Below are 22,179 nucleotides of genomic sequence, written 5' to 3' on the forward strand. Positions count from 1 at the left end.
TCAAGACTTGACTTGATTTCTTTCCTCTCATCATTCTAGAATTATTTGGCAGCTGATTGGAAGTCTTATTTCATCATTTTTAACAAAAGATATCAAAAACCCCATGATACTTCCCCTTTAAGCTGTATTGACCCTGGGCAAACAAAAATTACAAATCGTCGCATGTTGAAAAACTAATCTTACCTATAAAGAAATATTTCCTTCCTGGCTGAAATTCCAGATTTCCCATACTGTACTTTCTAAACACCATCTCATAAAATTTTAGCTCGTATGGAGTATTACACTGCAGTAGATTCCTGTCGATCATGGAGCTCGAGCTGATACTCGTGTTCACCGTGCACGTGTCAAACTCGTGTTTTTCCACGATCCACATGTTTGCGTAGAGTTGCTCCTCGCGTATGCTTACGTCTTGTTCTTCTAACAGGATTTCCGAGTTTGGACATATGATCTTGAGTTTGGAATTCAGTGGAACATTAATCTCAGCAGCGTTTTGCCTGAATCTAGAGAGGTAACACAGATTTGATCTTAAAGTAAATATGACAGAATTATGTTTTTATTTGTTTGATCAAATCTTCATGTTGTTCTTGTATGAAAATCAAAAACATTTTTCCTTATAAATCTTTCTTTCCCGGGCTTGAGACATATAAAAACGTGAAATTTCCCTTACAATTGAAATGTAGCTGGGATTTTAAGAAACCGCGACGGCAACGCCAACGAAAACGTCACTTTAAAATATAAGTTCACGTTACCTGCACAACTTCGTGATTATTCCAAATTCGTTCAACTTGTATCATACTGTGACCGAGCTATCAAGTGACATAACGGGTAGGAGCGGCGTTCAAGTTGAGATAGAGAATAAAAAATCTAGCGTCATTTGCTCACGTTCTCCACAAAACCTTGAATATTGTCATTTCACGTTGTTGTTTGGCCGATCGAGTACGGCGAAAAAATCTGCCAAAAATTCATAACGCACATGCAAGGCCGTTGTTTTTATCATCAAATCTTATGGTTTCGTAGCGTTCTCGTTTCCGTCGCGTCGCCGTAGTAACTTCTGAAACTCCCTAATATCGCGCAGGACGGGGACTGGGGATAGTTTTGTGTTTTCTCTGTTCCTCAGTTTGTTCGCGGAGGAGTAAATGTGTGGACGAAATTATGACTGGGAATGTTAAGTGCTCACAACAAAACAACTGAGGAATAGAGAGACCGCGAAAGTAGCGATCCTGTATTGACGGCGCAGCTTTTATTACTATCCTAGTCTCCCATTTTGCGCCACAAATACGGAGAGGAAAAATTGATAGAATTTTTCTCGATTTTTAGTTATTTAGTCAGCCAGTTATTAAGCCAGTAAGCTAGTTACACAATCATTTGATTAGTACTTTATCCAGTAAGCCAGACAGTCCCGAAGTCATTTAGTCAGTCAGCCAGCTTCCTAGCCAGTCATCATCAGGCAATTTTTCAATTTTTACTTTGAAGATGAAAGAACTCTCCAGAGAAAAATGAAGTAAGCGAGACTTTAAAGCGGTTTCCAATTGAGTGTCGTAAAACCAAAGCCAAAGAAATGAATCTGGCCAATCGCGACAGATGTAAACAACCCAACGAGCCATTCAGAATTCGAAGCAAATACATGAAACCGGCGCCGAGCGCGGGAAAACACATGCGGCGAAAACGCGATTGGTTTTAATGGTAATGCATTTATATACCGCATTTTCTATTTATATATATTCAAATGCGGTTCACATCAGCATATGTCCATTAGTGACCTCATCTTACCCACCCAACCCATGAAATCATGAAACAGCACAAAGACCAGACCAGCACACCGGGAACTCCATGCCCTACTCTTTGCGATTAGTGTCTGGGTTATTTAACGTCCCACAGGGTTATGAACATTGAAGTGTTGTGAGACGGGGCCTACGGTTTATCGTCCTTATCCGAGAAGACTAGAAAGTCTAACCATTTGCAGATGTCATTACAAAGGCAGCATATTCTCCTCAGTTATTTAAAGACCCTGAGTGTTGGTCCGGCCGGGGTTTGAACCCGCGACCTCCCGCACGGTAGTCCGATGCTCAATCAACTGAGCTAACCGGTCGGTGGTTTTGGTTTGGATACCCATTGATTTAGAAAGTGGCGCGAGTTTTGTTAGCCAAACACAGAACATAGTGATGCAAAACCAAACCAAACGCGTAATTACTTTCGACACTCAATTGAAAACCGCTCTAATGGCGACAATATTAGCCATTAGGTTCACTTGACACACTTTCTTGCATGAAAGACAAATCAGAATGGTAGGTTCAAAAGACATACTGGCTACTATCGCTGCCATGACGTCAACAAGTTAAGTTAACGTCCACTTTTATTAGTATTTCAGAAGCCCTAGCTTCCCGAATCCTTCACCGATATGTTTTTAGTTCTGATCCATGAGAAATAAAACAAACTTTTAGCCAATACTTTTTGCGTTTTGGAGTGACTTCGGTTGAAGAGCCCATATCTTTACTGATGTGGAATTCACTGCCCAATAAGGTTACCATACATTTCGGTTTTTTAAACACAAACAAAAGTAATACCTCATTGAAAGCTGATTTGTGACGTAAGTTCGAACTGTGTTGCTTTTATTTCTTTGCTCACCCTGCATTAAGCCACGTTTTAATCAACTCGTCTCAGGAAGTCTATTCATAATAAGCTTATAGTTTCATTAGCCTTTCTTGTCACATTTACTGATATGTAATTATCAACGATTTCTGTTCAACCTGTTTCATATGCTGTGTTTTTGTGGGCGACTAAATAAACTTTAAAAAAAAAAACCGAGGAAAACGACTTAAACATTTGTTCATCTGTTATGAATGCTCTACACTCGTTCAAAGTAACATAACAAAACCTCCTTTATTACCCTTGCTTTGTAGATTTTAAATTATCTTTGTTCATCGACTCACTTGTTAAAATAAAAATCTGTATACTCTTTTACGGCTGCTTTCATTAAAACTATAAGCAGCAAGATAGAAATAAAAGTTTCTCTTGCTGAATATGACGGGTGTTTAAGAATCTAGAGGCTGATCAGGTTTGCATTTATCATCATAACCTCTGCTTGTCAATGCGTTGTTGTCGTTAAGAGAAATAAGCCGTTTGGGGTTAATTACTAAAGAAATAAGTCGATTCAAACAAAGGCTGTCAACTTGAAAGCGATTATATTAGCATTGTCAGTTGCATAAAAAAATGTCATTGACTTTGGTTTACGCGTATTCAGGAAATCCATCATGTTCTACAGCAACATGTCTTTACAACGGTAGTCCATCACAAAGAAAAAATGGATGGCATAGTTTTATATGGGAATTATTCAAGAGGCTCGGTAGAAACGCGAGTACGGAGGTAGACAGTTTACATGAAGTAATTACTCACACAGGATTGCGAGGATCCCAGAAGAAAGAGGGCTGGAAACCAGCGTTGCATTGCGTCACACTGAACACAAGCCACAGCAACACCAACATCTGGGAAAGACGCTGAAATATTTCACGATTATTCTCTTCCTCGGAAAAACCAGGCTGTTTTAACACGGACGAAGTTCGTTACTTAATAAAGACGTACAACTGTACAAAAAACACCGCTTTTATTAAAATACCACAACAAAAGCTCGTTTATCATTCTTGCCTTTAGTGCTTAAGCTCTTAAGTGCTTTAGTGCTTTTGTTCCCTTGGTGATTCAATGTTAATTTCAGCTGGCTGTGCGTAACGCGACAGTCTCATGGGATCTAACAAACATTTCAGTTGCTAAAATATGGCGACACTAAACTACTACTTTGAAAAACCTTACATTATACTATTAGGAGTTTAAAATGTCCCCTATCTGTAGCTTCACTCTTTAGCATTCGTTTAAGAAACTAATCGGCCGGTAGATCGAAAACTGCGGATAAAACGTAGTTCTTATGGACTATTCTCTGATTATCGCTTTGTGAGTTTAGAGTAATTGAACTAATGAAGTAAAGGTGTACTTTAAGTAAGCATTTAATTAATTTAAAAAAGGTCTAAGAGTTAGTAATGACCCACTAGGGCGCCTTTTTGCTCGTTTCTTTTTTTTCGGCCTTGTTTGTAATCTTAATTTACCATCGGATTTTAGAGGAGCTTATACAGCCAATAACTCCAAGCATTCATCTACTCAACCATGAGCATATACACACACGATGTAAAACCAAAACCAACCTGCCTTGCTCGCACGTGTTTTCCCGCGCTAATTGGCGCAGGTTACGCGTATTTGCTTTGAATTCTAATTGGTTCATTGCGCTGTTTGCACCTGTTGTGATTGGTCGGAGTCGGTTTTGGTTTTACGACACTCGATTGAAAAGCGCTCTATGGTAGTGTTTTCAGTCCTTATGAGCAGAATAAACAATTAACAGTAGACGTAAATATAATGAAGATCAGTCAGATATCAGAGTTAAGCCACAACGCTACCGCAGCCATTAGGGTTTCATTCCTGAGACACAAAAGTACCACGTTGTACAGCATAATAAACACTACCACAGTGAGAATTATCACATTGCGTAGCTTTCATTTGAATGGTTAATCTTTAAAAGATCTGATCCATAAAATCAAAAGCTGAAACTTTCTTAGTGTAAGTGTACAATAGAACATCCTTCTGAATCAATTAATTCGGTTTAATCTTCATCTCCACCCTAGACAGAGAGTAATTGCCACCTTTCCATGCAAGCCACTGAATTCCTACAATGCCCGGCGCGCTGTGAGTACCGTTCTTGTATTCGCCAGTTAAGCAAACCTGCTGACAGTCATTGAACCACCAGCCAGCATTGGCTAGCAGAGCGCAGTGTCGTGCTGAATTGTCATAGTCTCTGTTTTTAACGGAGAATCTCATGCCATTGTGGTAAGAAAAGGAATCCCCTGCATCACCTGTCAAAAAAAAAAAAAAGGTCAGTAGAGTGATTTGCGAGTAATTTCAGGTTTGCTTTGAGTTTACTTTACTGCGCTCTGTGATTGGTTGGCAAAAATCGCACCACTTTTTAACCAATGGGAAGCAAAATCAAAACCAATCGTGCCTCGATCGCACGTGTTTTCCCGCCCTTGGCGCTGGTTACATGTATTTGCTTCGATTTCTGATTGGTTCGTTGCGCTGTTTACATTGTGATTGGCTAGAGTAATTAGAAAGGTACTACAGAAGGCAAACTGGTTTCGCTGCAGATCCACGTAGTAAACAGCGAACTACAAAGCGCCATGCGAACGAGCTAGAATTACATCCGGGAACAACAAGCAATAGTATTATAATATTATATCTGAACACTTCATACGAAAATAATTGACTGCTGTAATAACCACCTCAGATGCCAACTTTTAACAATGAAGCGTTCCACCCCACCCCTACTGGAGATTTTCCTCACCTGAATAGGTCCCAACAGTTATCCTGAACTTTGTGTTCAGGTCTCCCAATGCACTCCCAGCATACTCAGCGTACCTCTTCTCACCATCCGGGGCTTCAAGATCGAACCTGATGGTGAATTCATTGGCACCTGTCACTCTTCGAATCGTGTTCAAACCCATCCAATATTCTCCTGTTATGTCTCCGAGTCCATTGACATATGCACTCCAACCCCGATTTAAATCTAAAGAACCATCGTAGCGGCGAAGAATTGTAGTCCAACCGCCCCCTGCTGTCTGCTGGTCGCAATGAACTGCAAACCCTCCCCATCCATCCAAGGGGTCAACTCTGTATATACCAGACACCGTAAAACCGGCATCTACGATTTCGTCACAGTTTTGGAGAACTTTGAAAGAAAAACGAAATATTACCATAAGGAAGGACAAGGTTAGCACATAAAAGTCATCTCCGAGCTTCTCCGCTTCTGATTTGCACTGCCTTGTCACTAATAATAATAATAATAATAATAATAATAATAATAATAATAATAATAATAATAATAATAATAATAATAATAATAATAATTAAGCAGAAAAACTAACGCGGAGAGATTTCGACGTTTCGATGACATCCTGTCATCATTATCAAGAAAATGAAGAAAATTTACATAATGATGACAGGATGTCATCGAAACGTCGAAATCTCTCCGCGTTAGTTTTTCTGCTTAACATAACGAGCCAGAGGTTCTTAGCAACGAAAATAAAACTTCGGCACCCCTTGGAGATACCAGGCAATTTGCCTGGTTTCTCCACGGGACGTCAAATAACTCGGAGCATTCCAATGTAATAGAATCCATTCTGGCATTTCTTCTGTCTCGCTTGCGGCGTTAATTTTAACGCGAAAGTGTTATAATCCTTGCGCCTAAAAGTTCTTTTTTGCAAGCTTTTAATTAAATTTCTTTCGAGATATGACGTGTCTGCAAACGGATCCCGCATGACATGTTTTACTACAGTCTGTTTCGGGGCACGCAACAGTTCAGTAGTGGAATCTTTTCGCAGAAATTCAGATTAATACGTAATGAAAAACGGAATCGTGACTTTAATCGCCCGCCACACAGGAATAGAAGGAGGCAAATATGTCGTTAACACTGGGAACCATGACTAACTTGGAGATCCTTGGAGATACGGAAAATGTTTCACCAAAGGAATGTAAATCGATCCGATTAGTTGGCTTATTCGTATGCACACTGCAAATTGTCGGCCTGAGCTTTTTTTTTTTTTACTGATATAGCGCGGGCTTAAGATCTGCTCGATTTATAAATTCTGCTGCTCTTTGACAGATTTCATATTTAGCAAGGTTTATACAAGCAGTTCCATTGCGATCAAGTTTTATCAATCGGGTCGATTTCGTCCACTTATTCACTTTCTTGATGTGATAAATCGTTATGTGTAAATCAACTCATGCTAAATCGGCCAAACAAAATTCGGCCCAATAAATCGGCACGCGTGCGTTAACCTTGGGCTCACACAAGTACTAGAAAAGGCTACCAAACAAAATAAGCTAAAATATACTAGTAAAAATAGAGCTGTAACAAGGATAAGACATATTGGATTAAGAAACGTTCTCTGGTTAAAAAGATTAAAAACATGAGCTTTCGGCTATCAAATAAATTGACTAGACGTTATACCCTCTAAGTTTTCTAATATCCCTTTCCTTAGCAGAAGTTTGGTTTTTTGTGGTAATCGTAAAAAATGTTGAGCCTCTTTCACGTCTTGTTTATCGTATTAATGTACGTGGTGGACCCAGACATTGAATTCGCGCCTGTTTGTATTCGAATTTTTATGCTTAAATAAGTCACAACAAACCCTTTGAGCCATACGCATGCCGTTTCACAATCTTTGCATTTTTCTGAATTCTTGAGGTGTTCTTTGACATTTGTGAAGTGATGTCCACAAATGAACGCCAATGAGATGCATTAAATGTCTGACATCACAAGATGTCCCCTACCGTAAATTCTTACTAAAACGCAAATAATTCTGTCAAACATTTAACAATTATTCCAAGAGCGCGCGCTGGATATGAGATGATAGATAGCCAACGAGGCGCGTAGCACCGAGTTGGCTATTATTTAAAAATCATCTCATATCCAACAAGCGCAAATGGAATAATTGTTTTATTTAAAAAAATCAAGAAATATTGCTAGATCTTACTGATTTCACTCTGCAAGAATAACAAGCAGACAATTTAATGGTCGCCATTTCTCGTATATACCATGGCCGCTAAGCCAATCAAATCACTCGAATTGCATCTATACAATGATTCAGTTTTTAATACGATATAATATGAAAACTGACAAGAAGGTCTGTCTAATGTGAAGTACCCAAATTCGGGGTGAGGTGCATCTCTGGACATTTGTGGTACTCAGGGACAAGAAAAAGAAATAAGTAAGAAGTCTAAGAAAAGTACGTCGTTTATTTAATAGCTACAGAAGGGGGAGGGGGTGGGGACGTAAAATAAGACCACCAGTTAACGCGTTTAGAGACCAGATAATCCCACACCCATCGCTTGTGGGTTGGGATTTATTGTTTATGCATCAGTCAATTCCAGCTGTGCCCATCCCCCCCCCCCCCCGGGCAATAGCGGGGCATTTTCCCACACAGTCCATCCCGGTGGGTCGGGCATTAGCCTTCCACCCAATTACCCCGGGGCATTTGACCATCTCACCTTTTTACACCCTACAGCATTGTCGCTTCCTTAATGACAAATTCATTGACAAATACACTAAGTTTCTTTACGAACATGTCTAGATAAGACATAAAATGGGACGCTAGAGCTGTAGAATGACCTATTTTTGCACTAACTACGGGAAACAAGACCCAGCTAGGACTTGATTTGGCCTGAATTAGCTTAGATTTTACTGAAAGTAAGACGAGAAACAAACAAAATAAAACATTTTTTTACATGTTTTAGCTACCACCCCGGGGCATTTGAACAACTATTTTGTCTCGGCAGTGGTGCATTTGCCAGTTAATTTTCAAAAAATCTTAATTTTTGAAGGTCGGTCGGGGAGAGGGGGGGGGGGGGGGGGGGAGCCTAAAAATATTACATTGCTGCTAGGACATCAACCTGGATGGACCAGAAAGATATATAACAACCGCCTAGGTTTATAATGTTCGCCTAAAAAATTTGCATTGTCTGTGTTATATATCCCAGAGTGCTCAAGCATACAGTCATGCTAGGACATCAACCTGGATGGACCAGAAAGATATATAACAACCGCCTAGGTTTATAATGTTCGCCTAAAAAATTTGCATTGTCTGTGTTATATATCCCAGAGTGCTCAAGCATACAGTCATGCTAGGACATCAACCTGGATGGACCAGAAAGATATATAATATCCGCCTAGGTTTATAATGTTCGCCTAAAAAATTTACATTGTCTGTGTTATATATCCCAGAGTGCTCAAGCATACAGTCATGCTAGGACATCAACCTGGATGGACCAGAAAGATATATAATATCCGCCTAGGTTTATAATGTTCGCCTAATAAATTTACATTGTCTGTGTTATATATCCCAGAGTGCTCAAGCATACAGTCATGCTAGGACATCAACCTGGATGGACCAGAAAGATATATAACAACCGCCTAGGTTTATAATGTTCGCCTAAAAAATTTACATTGTCTGTGTTATATATCCCAGAGTGCTCAAGCATACAGTCATGCTAGGACATCAACCTGGATGGACCAGAAAGATATATAACAACCGCCTAGGTTTATAATGTTCGCCTAAAAAATTTGCATTGTCTGTGTTATATATCCCAGAGTGCTCAAGCATACAGTCATGCTAGGACATCAACCTGGATGGACCAGAAAGATATATAATATCCGCCTAGGTTTATAATGTTCGCCTAATAAATTTACATTGTCTGTGTTATATATCCCAGAGTGCTCAAGCATACAGTCATGCTAGGACATCAACCTGGATGGACCAGAAAGATATATAACAACCGCCTAGGTTTATAATGTTCGCCTAAAAAATTTGCATTGTCTGTGTTATATATCCCAGAGTGCTCAAGCATACAGTCATGCTAGGACATCAACCTGGATGGACCAGAAAGATATATAACAACCGCCTAGGTTTATAATGTTCGCCTAAAAAATTTACATTGTCTGTGTTATATATCCCAGAGTGCTCAAGCATACAGTCATGCTAGGACATCAACCTGGATGGACCAGAAAGATATATAACAACCGCCTAGGTTTATAATGTTCGCCTAAAAAATTTGCATTGTCTGTGTTATATATCCCAGAGTGCTCAAGCATACAGTCATGCTAGGACATCAACCTGGATGGACCAGAAAGATATATAACAACCGCCTAGGTTTATAATGTTCGCCTAATAAATTTACATTGTCTGTGTTATATATCCCAGAGTGCTCAAGCATACAGTCATGCTAGGACATCAACCTGGATGGACCAGAAAGATATATAACAACCGCCTAGGTTTATAATGTTCGCCTAAAAAATTTGCATTGTCTGTGTTATATATCCCAGAGTGCTCAAGCATACAGTCATGCTAGGACATCAACCTGGATGGACCAGAAAGATATATAATATCCGCCTAGGTTTATAATGTTCGCCTAAAAAATTTACATTGTCTGTGTTATATATCCCAGAGTGCTCAAGCATACAGTCATGCTAGGACATCAACCTGGATGGACCAGAAAGATATATAATATCCGCCTAGGTTTATAATGTTCGCCTAATAAATTTACATTGTCTGTGTTATATATCCCAGAGTGCTCAAGCATACAGTCATGCTAGGACATCAACCTGGATGGACCAGAAAGATATATAACAACCGCCTAGGTTTATGATGTTCGCCTAAAAAATTTACATTGTCTGTGTTATATATCCCAGAGTGCTCAAGCATACAGTCATGCTAGGACATCAACCTGGATGGACCAGAAAGATATATAACAACCGCCTAGGTTTATAATGTTCGCCTAAAAAATTTGCATTGTCTGTGTTATATATCCCAAAGTGCTCAAGCATACAGTCATGCTAGGACATCAACCTGGATGGACCAGAAAGATATATAACAACCGCCTAGGTTTATAATGTTCGCCTAAAAAATTTACATTGTCTGTGTTATATATCCCAGAGTGCTCAAGCATACAGTCATGCTAGGACATCAACCTGGATGGACCAGAAAGATATATAATATCCGCCTAGGTTTATAATGTTCGCCTAAAAAATTTACATTGTCTGTGTTATATATCCCAGAGTGCTCAAGCATACAGTCATGCTAGGACATCAACCTGGATGGACCAGAAAGATATATAACAACTGTCTAGGTTTATAATGTTCGCCTAAAAAATTTGCATTGTCTGTGTTATATATCCCAGAGTGCTCAAGCATACAGTCATGCTAGGACATCAACCTGGATGGACCAGAAAGATATATAACAACCGCCTAGGTTTATAATGTTCGCCTAAAAAATTTGCATTGTCTGTGTTATATATCCCAGAGTGCTCAAGCATACAGTCATGCTAGGACATCAACCTGGATGGACCAGAAAGATATATAACAACCGCCTAGGTTTATAATGTTCGCCTAAAAAATTTACATTGTCTGTGTTATATATCCCAGAGTGCTCAAGCATACAGTCATGCTAGGACATCAACCTGGATGGACCAGAAAGATATATAACAACCGCCTAGGTTTATAATGTTCGCCTAAAAAATTTGCATTGTCTGTGTTATATATCCCAGAGTGCTCAAGCATACAGTCATGCTAGGACATCAACCTGAATGAACCAGAAATGTATATAACATCCACCTAGGTTTATAATGTTCGCCTAAAAATATTTTATTCTATATATCCCAAAGCGCTCAAGCATACAGTGATGCTTAAAGGACTTCAACCTGGCTTAACCAGAAAGGTTATAATAATTTTGACATCCGTCTAAGTTTATAATGTGCGCCTAAAAAATCAAATCATTTATGTTATATATCTCACATGAAGCACCTGAGCATAGAACAATGTTAGGACTTCACCTTAGATAACCCAGAAGTGGTAATGAAAGTAATATTTGTGTTAGTTTTATTGTTTACAACTGAACAAATTATTTCTACTGTTTACAATGATGCTTCACCCTGGATGGACCAGAAAGGATTTAACATCCGCCTTTCAGGGATATTATTATATTGTTTTTGTTGTATATCCCAGAAGCACTCCTGGATACAGGACCTCAACCCGGGTCAGCCAATAAGGTGTTTCAATACAGTGTTTCTTTAGAATGGCGTCTTAAATAATCCACATGTCTTACCAGAGAGAAATCACTCTACAAAAAATATCAAGATTAAACTAAAATGTCCGCCTGGTTTTACATGCATCTCAAAGTTAAGCTTAATGAGCCGCAATTCAAAGGATATATTGCGCCTGACCTTTTCTAAATTCAGTAAAACCATGCCCTACAATTTGAGAAAAATAATATTTGGGACTGGATTTTAGTGCTTCGTCTTAGTTCATAACATCTTTTCGACGGACGCTTGAAGTTAATACCGGAACAATTTTTCCGTAAAGAGCAGGTAATTCGTACATCGATATCTTTGCAGCAAAACCGTGATTTGATCTTGATTTCGCAGCAGACCTTGCTTAGTGATCTTTGCTGGTCTTGACCGAAATAAATCGACTGATCAATGCAATAATCGTTATGTTGATTACTTTGGAACTGGGGCGACGGACGACTAACACAACGCTGAATAAAGATGCATATGACAGCTTTTTCTTTGTATAACCTTCGATCTAAAAGCCCGCCATTTTTATCCGCGAACATTTGCCGCTTACGGATTACCTGGCCTTACCTCATGAAATATGCTCGGTGAAACTGACGTCTTACATAATCGCACGATCGAAGAACAACAAACTCTCTAAGGGCTCACTTGAACACAATTCAATTCCAAGACAGTCGAAAGTTGCCATATAGCTTGTCCATGAGAAAGGGGAAGAGCGAGCTACTTTTCCCAATATGCCACTGCGCTCTTGGTAAGATTTATTGCAACATAAAACAATAATTCCATCCTGCTATGACTTCGTAACCGCAAGCTCCAACCGTGAAACCGCAAATGACCGCAAATCGAATACGATGACAATCTCGTTCCCAGAGGCTGCGTTCCTTTTGGTCAGCACCAAGGAAGCAAGACGTGTGGCCACCGCTGGCCTTAAACGTGCGCGGGCTCTGGGGACGAGATTGATACGATGACGGCTGCTAAGCAGATTTGTGACGTCACCCCTTAGCAACCAGAATTGGCGAATTTTTTCACATCCGGTTAACTCTGGCTCGTGATGTTAATAACAAAAGTCAATCTTATACGAATAATAATAATAATAATAATAACAATATTTTTTTTAGTAAAAATATATTAAAAACAATAATCTCTTTATTGAAATATTCCGAGCAAAATCGATGTTTACAAGTTAAAAGTACAAAAAAGAACTATTAAAAACCTATTTACAATTCAATTCATCATCACTAAAAATATATTTGGAAGTTATACGGTCCTTGATGATGGAAAAAAAAGAAAAAAAAAACTCTTATTAAAAATATAAGCGGATTACATCGGTCATTTAAAACAGCTAAAATTACGAAAATTAAGAAAAAAAAAGAAAAAAAAAACCTGAGTAATTCGTTCTCATAATAATAATAATAGTAATAATAATAATAATAATAATAATAATAATAATAATGATAATGATAATGATAATGATAATGATAATGATAATGATAATGATAATGATAATGATAATGATAATGATAACGATAACGATAACGATAACGATAATGATAATGATAATGATAATGATAATGATAATGATAATGATAATGATAATGATAATGATAATGATAATGATAAATAACTTACTTTATTTAAGTGTCATTGTGTTGTTAGCGCAGAGCACTAATTTGAAAAACTTTCCAGATCGGATAGGAATCTAGAAGTGTTAGTTTTCGAGGAGAAGGGAAAATCGGAGTACCAGGAGAAAAACCTCTCAGAGAAAGGACGAGAACCAAAAACAAACTCAACCCTACATATGAAGCCGAGTCCGGGAATCGAACCGGGGCCACATTGGTGGGAGACGAGTGCTCTCACCATTGCACCATCCCTGCTCCCCCCAGAGAGCGTTCATTTCCCTTAAATCAGAAAAATGTTTTGGGGTTACGACAGGTCATTTTTCGTGAAAAATATTGATCGAATATTTGCATGTAGTGCTAATTACTTCTATACCCATGCTTACCAGGAGCTTGTATTCCCAGGGGACAAGCTGGCGCCACGTAGCTCTGTTGGATGACTTGTGCATTAGTGCAGTTTTGTGTTGTATTAATGTCCAGTTGTTTTTGTACCTGTCGCAGCTGTAAGGACGCGTTTATTCCTTCGATAAGAAGCTGTAAGTTGGGTATCATGGTGGTGTAGTTGAAGATTCCTTGCAGCAAGTATGTCTGGTTCATGAATAACGAGTGGAACTCGTCTGGAATCGATTCCTCTGAAAGGAAAACAAATATAAATAAACGACGAATGATGAAGTTGGTTGTAGACTTCATATAATCATGCCTCGGTATCAGGCATTCGTAAGAGGAGGGGGAGGGGACAGAAAGGCCCGAAGGAAGGCTTTTCTCTTCCTTTCCTTCGTCCCCCTCTACCCCCACCCTCCTAAAAGCCTGCTAATCAGGCTAGACTTCATATAAAATTATACTAAATGGCCTTAATCTAGGAGCATCAATAGTCTGTCTAATACAGTTATTTGGATTAAGAGAGGTAGAGTTCCGCGCTATTGGTATTGATATTGTGTCCATCGAATGTAGACTTCTATTACATCTGGGATGTTTGGCGCACCTATCACGTGACAAATGATTTATCGGAGAGCAAGTGACCAGTTTGAAAACTTATCATCGTCTTTGTTATTGGCTTTGTCAGGAATCCACGTTTTATCAAGTGTCATCAACTGCTATTTAAGCGATTCAATTCGACTTGGAAACAGTGGATGAAGTGCCACTGAAATTCCCATTTCTTTTTATTTTATTTAGTTATTTTACTAGCGCTGTTTGCATTGTGATGTGTCTATGCTGAACAGCGTCTGGCAAACTGCGTGATAAATTAACGTTGCTCTCAATTGCGCATGTGATTGATGACAAATCAACTCAACTGAAGAAGCTTGGCAACAATTCTGAAAATTGCTCTTAATTTGTGCTGTGCCTATCGTCGTGTACTTCCGTAAGACCTTAGAAGTCGAAGGAGCAAGAACTGTAATATCCTATGACTACAAAACAAAATTTTCATGGCGATGATATTTACAAGTCACCACACACCTGCTGGTTTTTCTTGGGACGAAATTGAAAAAAATCAAAAAAAAAATCACTACTATCAGATAATTTCCAGAATAAACCCTTACAAACACTAGTTTAGCCCTTCAACAACTCTGCATTGATCTGCAAGGAGCACAGACCCCTGCTTAAAATTGATTGCACATGACAAGAATTGGATGAGTCAGAATTCGTAGGTTGCGTTCGATCAGGACTGTATTCCGGATTAAGAGTAAGCAGAATAACTGTTAGATTTCTCTTTTTAAGCAAATTTGGGAAGACATTTCTGGAAATTTTCGCTGACACATGATAATTTAAGAGGGCCTTTGATCTCCAGTAACTTCCAGAAACCTCCTATATTAGGGATTTAATGTCACCGCTGTATGTATTGCCATTATATTCCGGAATAGGGTCAATAGAACGCACCTTTACTTTGACACTGAGCAGCGGTCGCTGACATCATGGCAAGTGCAGTACTTGTCGGACTGATGGAAGACAAAGCTGAGAAAGACGGCACTGGACTGGACTGTGAAACAAGGATTGGCGGAGAGATGCTTGGTGTTGCGCAATGACTCACGGTCTCCGTGACAGTTTGAAAAGAAATGGAAGAGGAAGTAGAAATATTTTGAGGATCAGTGCACTTGGGATCTGAAAAGGAAACCAAAACTGCGAGTAAGTTTTAAGCTAAGGTGTTTGTTTGTTGCTGTTTCCTTGGAGGAAAAGGTATCCTAGGGGTCAAGTTGCCGTACACCTGGGAATTTGTATTAGACCTGATGCACCACAGAGACAAAAATCCTGTCCTATTTCCCCACTTTTTATGGAGAGTAATCTTTGCTTGTAATAAAAGTTTAGAATGAAATTCAGCAAGAGAGGACGAAGGTAAGAGAGGTAATCCCCCATATAGCCCATATTCCCATCGTAATCCCTCTTAAGTTATTTTTAGATCTCCCGCGAGATCCAGTGTCCCAAGTGGGTTAAGTGATAGCCAATCATATATCCTGAATTTTACCCACGTGGACAGCTGAGCCGATTCGATGGGATTACGATGGGGATAGAGCCTATATGGGGGATTACCTCTCTTACCGTCATCCTCTCTTGAATTCAGCTATTACTATGCAGTGGTAAACGTGTTTTTGTTACTTTCTGTATGCAGTCAACTTCCTCTATTGCGGACGTCACCCTCGGGACCGCGAGTTAGTGCTCATAATAGCGAGAGTCCGTAATAGCGGGAATTTATTTCAGTCAAACGTGTGTAATTTATTTTTGCCGTGGATTTAGCTGCTGTCCGTATTATCAGCGTGGTGTCCGCAAGGCGAGAGTTGACTGTATATACACGGCAATGTATTATTAAAATTTATCTCGACTTGAACCAAGACATCTCGTATCCAAACCTTTACTTCAAAAACACATAAATAATTCATAAGCCCATTGACCTATCAAATGGTCGATAAAACATCACGTGCAGTGGTTTTAAAACCCGATAAAACCTCCTCCTTATTAGTACGCAGTGTTTAATGTTTTTCTCGTATGCTAATTTCCAATGTTCACAAAAGCATCATTGTTATGAACTCTCTTGACACACACTTTTCCAGGAATGTTTTTGAAGCCGTTCAAAAAACTCGCAGCACGTGTTTTCTTGGTTTTAAACCCGATAAAACACTGCTGCTCATGTTTTAAACATTACTTAATACCCTTTACTTCCAGGCGATCTCCACCAGCCTATCTCAAACCCATAAGAACATATCTCCTATTTTACAGAGACCACAGTTGAAGGGCAACCAATGCAACGAGAACATTTCAGCAAAATACTTAAAATGTCGTCTTCTATGTGCCCAGATCGTTTTGTAGCCATTTAAAGGAAAATCTGTGTAAGTTTCCTAAAACTTTCTACAACTTAAATTTTCAATTTAAGCTTCCGAACAAATTAAACTTAGTATTAGCCTGATTCTCAGACGTCCGAGGTCGTTCGCAAGAGAAGCGAGGGGGCCACGAACGACCTCGGACGTCTGAGAATCAGGCTAATACTAAGTTTAATCTGTTCGGAAGCTTAAATTGAAAGTTTAAGTTGTAGAAAGTTTTAGGAAACGGAATTTTATACCCAGAATTTACTAGCTGTCAAATTTACGAAAATATATATTAACTAATCTTTATCACATTTCAACGACATATTTGCCATTTCAAAAACGAAAGTAATTATTTTTTCCATTATTGCGAAATTTTGAACTGATAAGTTGTCGAAGGATTTCTAATTTCTGAGGTTATTAAGGACACCCGAACAGATATCCAATCATATCCAATGAAATGAACCGTTGCGCATGCGTGCTCCCGACAATTGACGCAACTAAAACAAACACACAGTTTGGGCGTTCTGAGTGAACCAAACTCAAGACAATTTTAGACGAACGTCGTGATACCTCTTAGTAACTATGTAAGAGTCTTACCAGAGCTTCTATTGCAGATATAAATTATCATTTTCATGTTTGATGAAACACAGTGTCCCCCTTCGTGATTGGACAGTGAATCTCTAGTGCCATCTGAAGTCGCTGATGAAAATAAACAAGATTGGAAATTTAACAACAAAAGAAATGAAAGCGGCATGTTGGTAGGTAAAGTTTCCCACAAGCCATATGTTCGCCTAGATAGCTCACACGATAGGTGAAAATTCAAAAACGTTTGCCTGTCAACAGAAACAAAAAATAATTGTCGAGTTTTGTTTAGCAGCAGCAAAAGGTTGAAATATCAAACTTGTACCAGATCCCTTTATAGGTAAAACCGCAAGAACGTCGCTGCCTTGAAGTAAAGCATTGGCAGCTTAACGTTGCTCGTGTCTTGATTCCAGAGAAAACCTAAGTTATTTCGAGAAATTCTCGCAAGCTTCACGAATGGGAAACTCCGCTTTCCACCACTGTTTTTGTATTGTCAACACGACGCACGCGAAGGGCAATGACGTAAGCACCAAATTCAATGTCCACCAATCATCATTTTGCATCGACTTTTTCGATGCAGAAAATCAAATTTCTAAGACATTGTTGCAAGCTCTCCTTCTTTCTTCCTCCGCCCCCCTCCCCCCCCCCCCCCCCTTCTTGAGAGCTTGCTCGCAGGCTTAGTTTTGTTATAAATTATCACTCGGGTGCAATAAAACTGTCGATTAGTACCTCTGGCCAGAGACAGAGTAGGTTGAAATGGATTGAAACTTGAAAAATGTTAGGCTAACGTTTTTCCGGAAGTTCTCGCACTTTTGTTTCTTAAATTCTCTGGAACAGATCACAAGTTGTTCCTTTCAAGAATTGAGTCGTTTTCTTTCCTCTCGTTGTCCTATAATTATTTTGTAGTTAAACGAAGGTCTTTTTTCACCATTTTTAGCAAAGAGGTAAAAAACCTATTGCACTTCCCTTAGTTTAGTCCCTAAGTTTAAACTGAATGTTGTTTAATATTTCCCTCACAAGTACGACCATACGCCCTGGCCATTTGCAGCGTCTTACAGGGTTGGCGGAGAGAACAAAAGAACGAACAACAGAACAATGCTTCCAGCCCTAAAAAACAATGCAGCTGCAGGTTATCAGGGTCCAGTGAAAATAGAACCTTTGAAAGATGCAGGTTTACTGAAATAGGCGATTGATTTTTTTTTAAAATAAAAACACTGCTTTTACCTATAAAGTAATATTTCTTTCCAGGCTGAAATTCCAAATCTCCCATACTGTACGTTCTAAACACCATCTTATAAGATTTCAGCTCGTATGGAGTATCACACTGCAGTAGATTCCTGTCGATCATGAAGCTCGAGCTGATACTCGTGTTCACCGTGCACGTGTCGTACTCGTGTTTTTCCACGATCCACATGTTTGCGTAGAGTTGTTCCTCGCGTATACTTGAGTCTTCTTCTGCTAATACGATTGCTGGGTTTGGACATATAATGTTGAGTTTGGAATGCACTGGAACATTAATCTCAACATTGTGACTAAACCTGAAAACATATCATATAATACCGTGAGATTAAATAGATAGATAGTCAGTCAGTCTGGTCTCTGGTACAACATTTAGTTTTCAGTTAGTCGGTCGGTCAGTCAGTCGGCGGTCAGTCAGTCAGCGGTCAGTCAGTCAGTCAGTCAGCCAGTCAGTCAGTCGGTTGGTCGGTCAGTCGGCGGTCAGTCAGTCGGTTGGTCGGTCAGTCATTCAGTCAGTCGGTTAGTCAGTTGGTCAGTACGTCAGTCAGTTAGCGCTAGTCAGTCAGTCAGTCAGTCAGTCAGTCAGCCAGTCAATAAGTCAGTCAGTCAGCCAGTCAATAAGTCAGTCAGTCAGTCAGTCAGTCAGTCAGTCAGTCAGCCAGCCAGTCAATAAGTCAGTCAGTCAGCCAGTCAATAAGTCAGTCAGTCAGTCAGTCAGTCAGTCAGTCAGTCAGCCAGTCAATAAGTCAGTCAGTCAGTCAGTCAGTCAGTCAGTCAGTCAGTCATTTGTTAGTCAGTTAGTCAGCCAGTCAGTCAGCCAAACAACCAGCCATAACTCAATCGGACAAAGTTATGTAAAACTGAATGTGAACTCACGGGTCGACAAAAATAAAAGAACAAATAGCTATTGAAGACGAATGAAATACAAAAAAAAAAGTTATAAAAGGCGAGAAAAAACTTTAAGAAGTGGAATATTTGCGTTGCCGAATCAACCAAACATCATCACCAAAAATGATTAGAAAATAAATTGTTGAGAGAAGGCATTCATGATTTTTCATCGTGTCTGATGAAGTTCAGTTGATCAGATCGAAATTCACCACTTTTAAAACTCCTTTAATCTTTTAGAACACTTTTTGTCACCCTCTGAGCCCAGAAACAGCAGTTTTCATTATGAATTCAGCAGCAAAGCAACGTAATTGATTATGACGTGTTCAAATATTTGATCAAATAAACAAGTACAGTAAACGCACGCTTGTCCACACGCTCCGTTTAGTTCACTTAATTTTAACAAAGTGACTCTGTGGAAACATTGCACATTGTTTTAAGTGTTTTTTTTTTCACCATAGAAAGAGAACTTTTTTCTTAGTTCCAGTAGTTATGAAATACTCGTTTAAGTTTGTCTGGAACTATAAAGCGTCAAGCACCCACTTTGAATTCAGCAGCAATTTTTCTGAGAACACTTTCAGTATATCTCTTAAATAAAAACAGTAAGGGACTTTCTGTTGCTTTGGAAACAGACATGACCAAAATTTCTCCTCTAAGTTAGTTGTGCACAGACCTCTTATTGTGATCTCGATCAGTTATAGATACCAGTTATCAGTACGGACGCGGGTTCGAATGACAAAACAATTGAGAATCAATATAAAGGTTTACTTACAGTGGATTTCTAGGATCCCAGTGAATAGAAGGCTGGAAATTTGCGTCACCAAAAGATAGACTGTACATAAACAGGATTTGAGCAACATGTTGTACATTTGCCATGTTTCACGGTTCACACTTTTACTGAAGGGTAGTGATTCTCATGTTCCTTTGTCCGATTATAGCAATATCACTGGCTGTCAAGATGCAAATTAAACCATTAATGACCTAACTTGGCACCGGGTCAAACTGATCCTGAATTAACGGATTATCAATTAAAGGTTTTTCTTTTGTGATTATAATTTATTCCACGTCAATTAACGTGAGAAATTGAGCGAGAAATTTATTGGTATCTTTGACTTTTGCGTCGCAGCACGAAATTGGAAACATAACAAAGTGCGCAAAACGAGAAGTTTTCTCCTCATTTTTGTTTCGGGAAATTAAAGACATAAGCAATATCCGCTACCAGTTCACAGACATTTAAGGTCGAGTAGAGGCTTAATGAGTTTCAACTTGCTAATGACCTTTTTTATTCGACACACGCCCACTATGTTTTTGAATTAGCCCAGTAATGGTACAGAATTGTACCGAAACATAACTTTGCCATATCTCGTATGAGATTTTGGTTCTATTACGAAGAAACACGGCCTTATTTCAGTTTCACTCTCTAAACTAACTGTGGAGTGATAAATATGGCGTAAAATTTGCCTTTAATTCGATAGTTAATGATACAGTTAATAGGCTGAGAAAGTAAGATTGGAGTAATGTGGCGTTACGCCACGCTATTTTTCAAGTTTTGTTTTGAAGATTAAACAGGTCCCAAGAGAAAAATTAAGTAAGCCGTCGTAAAACAATAATGGCGCCAATTTGACGTACGTTGTTGCACGAAAGACCAGTAAGCTGTAGATTGAAACTGCGCATGCTCGGCTTGCAGATGATTCATGATAGTGATGGTACAAAAGCTGTACAAAAGCCAGCCTAGTATAACTTAAGGTTCTGTTGTGAATAAATTAACTTGAAACTTAAGCTGTTTAAATTTATGGAAAAATCTTGAGTAGATAGATAGATAATCACGGTGATAAATAGAACGACTGAAGTACATACTGCGTTAATACAATATAATTAAAGATGATGAAAAGTTAACAAGAAAAAACTTTGAGATATCAATCTAAACATCGATTATTAAGGTGGGGCTCTACCTGAATTTGAGTGAAATTTGAAGAGGTTTTAAGAATGGAAAGAAGAAAGAAAATGATTTTTGAAACACTAACAGACAGTTGATACCCACGCAAGAGCACCCCAGGTTGCTAGTGGACTAACTTGGTATCTGTCTATTAATTATTAACTATAAATTCTAATTTTAAAACTTCACTAAATCTTCAACATTTCTTATTTCTTTTAATTTTACCAATCCTTCACGAAAAATGATATCCTTCCAAATATACCTAAAAAACAGCCAAAAATTCATAAAACACCCCAAGTCATTGATTTGTGTTATGAATGGAGGGTTTTTGTATCGCTTGAAATGCGAACAAGATATTTCCATTTGACCGATTTTAAGCGGCGTGAAAACGGCTTTCGGGTGTACCCCCACCTTGAGCGATTATATAAATGTTCTCAGTATTGATTCAATTTTGTTTGAATTGGAGGATAAAATGTTTTAAAAGTTTTGTCTTTATCGTAATTACAATGTTCAACACTGAAACTGACTGAAAACAGCTTACTTCTGTTACTTGTAAAATAATAGGTTTTTGGCTATTTGCTTTTTCTTACCGCTGAGTAATAACTGAATTTGTCACAGACTCGTGTTCACTCAGTTCAGATATAACAGAATTATCTCTGAAAAAATAACGTTGTCAGCAAAATGTGCCCTCATTAATAAAGAATGCCTTGAAGGTGTGTTGAAAACTGAAAACTTACTTTGCTACTGTTATGAGTACCGAAGTACTAAATTAGCTCTCAAATAGTGCTCATACCTTTTATGAATTCATTTTAGGTTCATTTCCACGAACATAATAATCGAGCCGACTTAACCCAATTTGACAATTTTACTGTATGTATTATACATAAAGCTAGTGAACGTTAACCGTTGAAGTTGTAAATTATTAATAGCTGTAAGATTATTTTAGATTTGGTGTTTGCTATCAATGAAATGG

The 22,179-nt window shown here is 38.7% G+C and overlaps 2 protein-coding genes across 2 annotated transcripts in view; both read right to left on the minus strand.

The window, feature by feature from the left end:
• The window catches only part of LOC146484813 (uncharacterized), a 10,566-nt gene extending 7,084 nt beyond the window's left edge, over window positions 1–3,482 (minus strand). The window contains exons 1-2 of the mRNA XM_085104205.1: window positions 3,394–3,482; window positions 184–500 (exon numbers count right to left, since the gene is read on the minus strand). Of these exons, the coding sequence (XP_084960331.1) occupies window positions 184–500; window positions 3,394–3,482 (406 nt within the window). The remainder of the gene's footprint in view (window positions 1–183; window positions 501–3,393) is intronic.
• Window positions 3,483–3,599: 117 nt separating this feature from the next.
• Window positions 3,600–20,193, minus strand: LOC146484814 (uncharacterized). The gene is made up of 7 exons (XM_085104270.1): window positions 20,043–20,193; window positions 18,371–18,684; window positions 17,162–17,263; window positions 15,147–15,368; window positions 13,658–13,903; window positions 5,378–5,761; window positions 3,600–4,892 (listed from the first exon to the last, which is right to left on the minus strand). Exons 1-7 carry the CDS (start codon window positions 20,144–20,146, stop codon window positions 4,633–4,635), a joined length of 1,632 nt encoding a protein of 543 aa, XP_084960396.1. The 5' UTR covers window positions 20,147–20,193; the 3' UTR covers window positions 3,600–4,632.
• Window positions 20,194–22,179: the final 1,986 nt, after the last annotated feature.

This window comes from Pavona decussata, unplaced genomic scaffold (assembly GCF_977016875.1).
Source record: "Pavona decussata unplaced genomic scaffold, jaPavDecu1.1 SCAFFOLD_29, whole genome shotgun sequence".
Classification (NCBI taxonomy): domain Eukaryota; kingdom Metazoa; phylum Cnidaria; class Anthozoa; order Scleractinia; family Agariciidae; genus Pavona; species Pavona decussata.